This window comes from Sinocyclocheilus rhinocerous, unplaced genomic scaffold, assembly GCF_001515625.1.
Source record: "Sinocyclocheilus rhinocerous isolate Xijiao unplaced genomic scaffold, SAMN03320098_v1.1 scaffold36, whole genome shotgun sequence".
NCBI classification, from domain to species: domain Eukaryota; kingdom Metazoa; phylum Chordata; class Actinopteri; order Cypriniformes; family Cyprinidae; genus Sinocyclocheilus; species Sinocyclocheilus rhinocerous.
The window spans coordinates 1,130,768-1,139,160 of NW_015664459.1; the positions used below are offsets into that span (position 1 = coordinate 1,130,768).

Here is an 8,393-nt window from a genome sequence, read left to right on the forward strand (position 1 = left end):
TAAGGGTATGAATATTTATGCAATGTACTTATTTCAGTTTTTTTTATTTTTAATTAATTTACACAGTTGTGACAGTTCTGTTTTTGCTGTCAATATGGTGTATGGAGTGTAGATTGATGTGGGGAAAAAAGTACATTTAGGCAGTTTAACATAAGGCAGCAACATAACAAAACGTGAAAAAAATCAAGGGGTATGAATACTTTCGCAAGGCACTGTATGTAAGTTGTGCATTCTCCTGTCTTCTTTGTTATACATTTTGTGGATTATCTAGTAAAGACTGAGTTTGAACTTCATTTGCCTTCATCGTGTTTATCTGAACATCCAAACTGTGACAATGACTAGATGCTTTATTGCCCAGCCCTACTGTGAAGTAATAAACTTTTGTTTTGAAATATTTGTATGCTATCAAATATAGTTATATATTAGTTAATATATATATATATACATTGCCCATCCATTGTCATCATTACCTCTCTTGCCTTGCTCTACAAATCTCAATCCAGAAGTGGTGTTTGCTTGGGTGACTGTGTGCTTGACCCACTAAAATCACCGAGTTATGGGTTCTGATACCCGTTTTGCATTTCAATCAAAAAGGGCACAGTCACCATCAACACACATAAAAAAGACAGTCATATAGAGTCAAACGCACAGCCCCGGACTATGCACATTTCTGAGGTGCTACATGCACGATCTTTGCTCTGAGGTCATCATTTGTGTTATTACCCCTCAGCCCACTGCCACACACATACTTTGGTGTGTAGTTGTGTTTTGAGGGACCAGGTTGGGGTGAGCAGAGGAGGCTTCCACAATGGGAACTCACAGTTTATTGTTTGTTTAAAGAACATTGCCAGCAGGTTGGAGGCTTAAGCCTGTTATACTAACCTTCAAGTCTCGATGTACAATGCCATTTAGGTGACAATAATTAACACTCTCTAGAATCTGCTGTATGCAATGACTGTGAGAAAGAAAGACACAGCAAGGAAGCCAAAGAAGAGAGATTGAACAGTTCAGCAAGCACAGTCAGAAAATAAATGCAGCTGGCAAACAAACAATGCAACCAGACAGTGAATTTAAATACTGTACTCCAGTGAGTAATAGGCTGTTGAAAACAGTGTAATTTTTGTTATAATTCTAAACAAAGATAGATTTAAATCAATATTTCACCCAGAAATGAAATTTTGTATCAAATCCCTGTTGACTTTCTTATTTATTTATGTCATCTGTGAAACAAAAGGGAGAAATGTGTGTGTGTTGGGGTCATTGTACACTGTATAATGTCTTATACAGTGGCAGGAAAAAGTTTCAGAGAACCCTTTGAAAATATGTGGATTTCTACATTGATTACTCATAAAAAATTGTGCATTATGCAGATGAAATTGGGAAGTATGGGTTGCACAGGTACCCTGCCCTTTAAAAAAGGGCATGCAAAGCCTCTTTACTGACAAATCTGTTCTTCTCAAGAAGATAAATGGGTGTCAAACTCAGCTCGGGGAGTTAAGCTCCATCCTGCGCCAACACACTCACCTTTAGTTTTCAGCTGGGCAAGCTGGGCAAACACTGCGAGTTTTGCCTGATTTTGAGCCAATTCATACTACTCTTTTTTTTGAGTCAAGCCGAATTTCAGCTTTGTGTACAGGGGGTAACGAGAGGAGATTATCCTTTCCCGACCGGATTAATTTTTAACATGTCAGAAATTTTGGTCACCCCTCATGAGAGTATCGCACAGTTGAAGCAGAGCTACGAACCGACTGCCCTAAACTCAGTGTTTTTACACTCACTTCTCCTGCGTGAGAACAGAAATAAAACCATGGCAACATGGTGTGCAGTACGGATGGAAGTGATGGAGGCTACACACTTCTGGGTTCAGGGGGTCCCACATGTTTGTTTTGCACGTATAGTGTGAGCACATAAATCCTGAGCTTTGGCTTGACATTGCATGCAATTTACTCATACAGTGAGAGTTGGTATTTAACAAAAATGCTGCTGAAATCGCACAGTGTATGTCCAGCTTAATTCTGAAGACCCTGATTAGTTGGTTCAGGTGTGTTTAATTAGAGTTGGAGCTAAACTCTGCAGGGCCATGGCTCTCCAGGAAGTGAGTTTGACATCCCTTACTGTGAACCATGCCTTGATCCCAAAAGCTTTCACAGGACTTTGAAAAAGGGATTACAGAGATGCATAAAAGAAGGAAAATGTTACAAAAAGCATTGCTAAAGGTGAGTGTTGAATACACGTTAAGATACTGTGTCTACAAACGTGGGAAATTTTTGACTATCGTTACTCTCCCTAGGAGCGGGCATCCTGCAAAGATCACTTTAAGAGCACAACGGACAATTCTGAAAGAACCACAGGATTAAATGAAAAGACCTCCAGAAAACTCTGCAAGTCATAACTCATGTGCCCACTATCAGAGAAAAAAAAGCACTGAATATTGTTCATCTAAGGACAACACGCTGGAAACCACTGCTGCCAAAAATACTGAGGCATGTGTTGTGTTTTCCCAAGACCAATTGGATGTTCCATTGTGCTTCTGGGAACATGTTCTGTAGACAGTTGAGAATTATTTTTTTATTATTCAAAGGAAAAATGGCACTGCACATCCACACCAAAACCTCAACCCAATTGGCAAGAATGGCTGAAGGAACATCATTATTTAGTGCTGCTTTACTGCCTCAAGGCCTGGACTGTGCATGATTACTATGTATTACTCCATAAAATGTGAAAAGTACTACTTGTTGTGTTATAAGTTTTATTAGATTGTGTTTGTCTATAATTTTAGAGTTAAATTAAACAGCCCAAAAATCCAGATGTTTTCAAAAGATTTAAAACTTATTCATGTCACTGTATGATCTCGCATGAATGGCCAAGAAGAATGGCGGAGTAAAAAACCACCTTGGTGGTTGTATTATTTCAGATTAACTGGGATATTGAGTCATCTGGACTACATTTATGATACTTCTATGATGCATTTGTGTCCTTTTTGCAGCTTGAATGCTTTCACAGAAAAATTAACAGAAAAGAACACAGTAAAAGTCTTAATTTCTCATTCTGTGTTACATAGAAGAGTCAAATGGGGTTGGAATGATGTATGGGTGTGTAAAGATGACAATTTTCATTTCTGGGTGAACTCTTCTTTTAAAAATAATAATAAAAATATCACAGAAGCACACAAAAAGACAAGCTTAAACAACCCAAATTAAGATAACACCCTCAGCAAATAAGCAGCATAGAAAGAAAAGAACTTGAATTAAGCAAAAAAAAAACAAAAAAAAAACCTACAGACAAACATTGCAAGTACAAATACATTGGAAGACATATTGCAGTGCAGACACTTTTTTTTTTTTTTACATTTCTTCTCACAGTTGGGTTTAAACGCTAGAAAACATTTATTTATGATACATGAGCAATATTACGAAATTTGCTCATTCACTGGTTCTATGATAAGGTTACAGATATGATTGCCCCCATAACTGACTGAGAAAAATAACCATATTATGCACACACAGACAGTGATGATAAAATATGGTTCTTCTGTTTTGTGAATTACGAGACTTGCACTTTACATTTTTTAAGTGATTGGTATGAGTGGAATGTTCAGCTCTTACCACAGAAAATAGTTTGACTTTATGGTCAGTTTATAAAAATAAGCTAAAAACGTGTTTACAATAATGCACTTACAATGGAGGTCTATAGGGCAAGGTTTTCTGGAGTGTTTAAAAGCATACATATAATTGAATATAATTCATTTATTAATTCCTCTGCTCTGTGTGTTTGAGCTGTAGGTCTCTAAATGTTTTTTTTTTTTTTCTCGGCGGTTTACTTTGCTAGACAGAATGATTTCTCGACATGTTACTGATCTAATGTAATTTTCACAGCAACTCAATGCTGTAACAAGAAGGAAGCATGTGCAGAGGATTTAACAGGGCAAGAACATGGTCAGTAAACAGACAGCAGCCAAAACTGTTTACTGTAATGCAGCCCATACAAACAAATCCAAAACAGTAAAAGAGCGAAAATGGGGAAAATAGCAAGGCTGAACATAACACTTAATACAATTCAGAAAAGAACATTCAGAATTGTCAACATAAACCATAAACAAGACTTTGCAAAGAAGCAGTGCAAGGCTGGGCTATATAAGAAGTCTACTAATGAGGGGATGAGATTCAGGTGTGAAGGAAACCCAGAAGTTAGTATTCTGGTGATGGCTCCCTCATTTGGTGGGAGGAGGGAATGGCAGGTGCAAAAGCAGTTATACTTTAATGGATGAAGTGTCTTGCCCCATAAACTTCCACTGTAAGTTAGGGATGGGCGATATCTTATCGTTTGTGATATACCGGTAAAAATTCTCCCCGCGATAAGAATTAGTCTTCCCACGATAATAATGATAAAGTCTAGTTGTTGACATATTTCTGTGTGCGACAGTGCGGAGCGACAAATAACAGGATACCTTCCTGGAGCGTCATCAGTAGTATTACTTCTGCTATGGATATGTGGAGTTTCTGTGCAAGAGCGCCCTCCGGCTTCCAGTATGAATTAAACAGTTCTTATATTACGTGTGTACTCATTAATGCTCACAACACTCTATTTTGGGTAAAAATAGGAAAGATAATTATCGTCATTGATATCGTTATCGCAATAAATACCAGAAATACTGTGATATATTTTTAAGCCCATATCGCCCATCCCTACTGTAAGTCCATTAATGTTGAAAAAATATCACAAAATTATTTTCTCTGATAATTGACAACACGCCACAGATGTTGTCTATAGGGCTTCATATATTATAGGCCTATATGATATGCTTTATATTATAGTTTAGTGTGTTGTCTATTTAAGCTAATTGAGCTGTTTATTTAATTCATGCATTCTAATGAGTGGGTTTTAAAGGGGTTTACATTTGGATGCAAGCACTAACCTGGCATCGGCCTCACTGTAGTACTCTCTGGCAACAATATCTTCAAACAGCTCCCCTCCTGTGACTCTGAAAAAGTTCACATTCAGAGTCAACACATCAAACAGTCTCATTGCAGCACCTTTAATAAACAGGAAGGTATGATTTACATTTTCATCTTGGCATGACATTATGAGTGATGAGAATGCAAGAGTGTATATACAGTATACATCTCTTGTCTTTACACACACACACACACACACACACACACACACACACATATATATATATATATATAGAGAGAGAGAGAGAGAGAGAATAGAAGTTTAAAAATCAATCAATAAATAAAATAAATAAATAACATAAATAAAACTCTAACCTACCAGAGTGTCTCTACACTGGACACAAATAACTTGTTGCAAATTCTTTTCGAAACTGAGCATCACCCTGCCCTCCTCACTCTGAAGGGCAGATCACTTAAAGTAAGTACTCTGAAGGGTACTTTACACTTACATGAACACAAATGTCACTGCCACTTTCTTTTGAATTAGAATGTTACCTTGACAACACTGCAGCAAAATTCATTATAGCAGTTTACATTTACATTTTACATTTAGCAGAAGCTTTTATCCAAAGCGACTTACAAATGAGGACAATGGAAGCAATCAAAATCAATAAAAGAGCAATGATATACAAGTGCTATAACAAGTCTCAGTTAGCTTAACGCAGTACACGTAGCAAGGGTTTTTTAAATAATATAATAAATATAAAGAAAACAGATAGAATAGAGTAGAGCAATAGAGCAAGCTAGTGTTAGAGGTCTTTTTTGCTTTTGTTAATTGTATAATAAATGAAAAGAAAACAGATAGAATACAAAAAAGATTAGAAAGCAAGTGTTAGTAAGGGACAAGTTTTTTTTTTAAAGAATAGAATTAGAATCGAGAGTGCTAGAGTTAGAGGGTCAAATAAAGATGGAAGAGATGTGGTTTTAGCCGATTCTTGAAGATTGCTAAGGACTCAGCTGCTCGGACTGAGTTGGGCAGGTCATTCCACCAGGAGGGAACAGTTAATGAAAAAGTCTGTGAAAGTGATTTTGTGCCTCTTTGAGATGGCACAATACAGCAACGTTCACTTGCAGAATGCAGGTTTCTTAAGTAGTGGGGTTATATGAGCCTGTCTAAATGTTGAAGGAAAAACACCAGTGTGAAGGGATTTGTTAATGATGTGAGTGAGTGCAGGTACAACTACTAATAAATGAAATTGAAATTTAAAGTTTAACCTTTAAAGTTGTTCAGAAGTAAGTCAAAAAGTTAATAAAACCACAACAATGCCAAAACATTTGAAAAATGACATCAAACTACATGAAGAGGCCGACGATCAGGGCAAGGCCTCGAGCAACACTACAGGGGAGCCGAGGCCAACCGGCGCTAACGCTAGCGCAACTTCTCCAAGCACTCAAGACATCATGGACGTCATAACAGCCCTTAATGCTTCATTTAGCCAAAAATTCGAAACATGTTCACGCAAACACTGACTGAGCTAGCGTTAAGCCAGTCGGCGTGGTAGCCCAGGCACACATAGATAGTAATACATGCGGTTCTCATGGCTCTTCGGAGCAGCAGCAGTACATATGTCTTGGTGATAGATCTGCTTGTTGGGGGTGTTTTGTTTTTGTTTTGGGTTGTATTGTCCGTTCTATGTCTCCTGCTTTGTGGGGGGTTATTTCATGTATGTTATATTTGCAGCAGCAATGTTTCTTACATGCTCACAGCAGCACGTTGTGGATGTATTAGCAGTAGCAAGTCTCGGTACTTGCTCTGCCGCAGCAGCAGCGTAGCAGATCTATTCCGCCAAGACCAAATACATTAACATTGTCATGTACATTACCATGCCAATCCCTCCGAGAGTTGTCATGACAGAAATACAGAGTTCTGGCATGAAACTCTAGATGGCGCAGTCTGATAGGTCTAACTCAATCTGACCTAATGGCATCATTATCACATGGCTCAGCTGATTGGTTCTCTCCTGTATCAGTAACCAATGAGCTCGCTGCTTAACATTCAAATATATGACTATTGCTTGCCGTAGTAGTGAAGCTTGCTTCAGAAACCCCCCACCTTCCCCAGCTCCACCTGTACAAGGTTATTATAGTTTTGCATTTTTAAATTTGTTTTATTTTAATATCGTTTTCAAATTTGCAATAAAATTTAGTTTTGTTTTTATTCGTTTCATTAATAATTTTGTTAGTTTTAGTTTAGTTTTTATTTTGTGAACACATTTCTATTTCGTTCTCGTATAGTTTAGTTTCAGTTTTAGTAATTGAAGCTTAGCAGAATTAACAGATCACTTCCAGTGCGCAGACCAAAGAAAGACTTAATTTAACCTTATTGACGCAAACGTCTAGCGACACAAAATTAAAGCATGCTGAGATTTATTAGATGGTAAAAGTATACAAATATAGCCAAAATGGAGAAGTCAAGCCTTTTTACTCCATAAATCTACACAAGTTGCGCTTACATTATCATATTTAAAAGCACTCGACTGAATGATAAATGTGTGTTGTTATACTTAGTTTGAAAATAAATGTAATTTGGTTATATTAGATGTCTTTTATCTTATTTAAACATAATCAGTATACTGTAACTGTCATGTCTTGCTCACTTTCCCACGAACAAACATGCATAAATCATGAAATTCAATAATAGGCCTAATAGCGGAGCCTCAACATCTTTTCACCACCTTTATTTTAACATAACTTCTTATAATATGTGGTGATGCAACTTCCAATTCATCGATCGTCACTTATTCCTGATCATACCTTTCGCATTGCACTTTAAACCAGAGTCCTGCACGAGTTTGGCTCCCCACGGGTAATATTTAACCGCTAATCAATAGGCACGTGCGGACTGCGGGTCCGATATAGCCAAGACTATTTAGACTCAATTCAATTCCCGCTGATAGGCACCTGTCTTCAATGGTCCAGTGCGTATTTGTGTTCACGCTCTGCAGTCTGAAGACCGTCAAAGATTTCTATTTACAATTCGATTTGCAGCGTTACGCATTATAGCCATTCGTGCTGAAATCCTTTTCATGAAATCCCAGCATACACGCTCCCGATAAATATTTGTTATTAAAGCATCAACATTCACAGAACACTGTTATTTTTAACTAAAGCAAGCGGCTGCTGCGTGCATGGTTTGGCATGGCAGAATGCCAGCAAAGAGCGCTGCATTTATAATCTCTAAAAGACATCTCAGTTCATCGCAATCTCACAAATCTCTGTTATAACACAATAAATACATGCATAATGAATCTTTCATAATGTCTACAATTCGTGTGTTATAATGAGAGGATTCGTGAGCACGCAAATTTCAGCACTGCATTGCTCAACACTGCAAACACGTGTTATAGCCTAAATAGAAACTCTGCATACGCTTGCACCTGTTAATCGTTTATATTTTATATTACTTCGTGTTGCTTTTGTGCAATAGATGTATAACAA

At 37.4% G+C, this 8,393-nt stretch overlaps 1 protein-coding gene across 1 annotated transcript in view; it reads right to left on the minus strand.

The window, feature by feature from the left end:
* Positions 1–8,393, minus strand: part of LOC107730106 (calcium/calmodulin-dependent protein kinase type II delta 1 chain-like) — an 84,306-nt gene that overhangs the window by 44,982 nt on the left and 30,931 nt on the right. Inside the window, exon 5 of the mRNA XM_016540839.1 lies at positions 4,916–4,981. Coding sequence (XP_016396325.1) covers positions 4,916–4,981 — 66 coding nt within the window. The remainder of the gene's footprint in view (positions 1–4,915; positions 4,982–8,393) is intronic.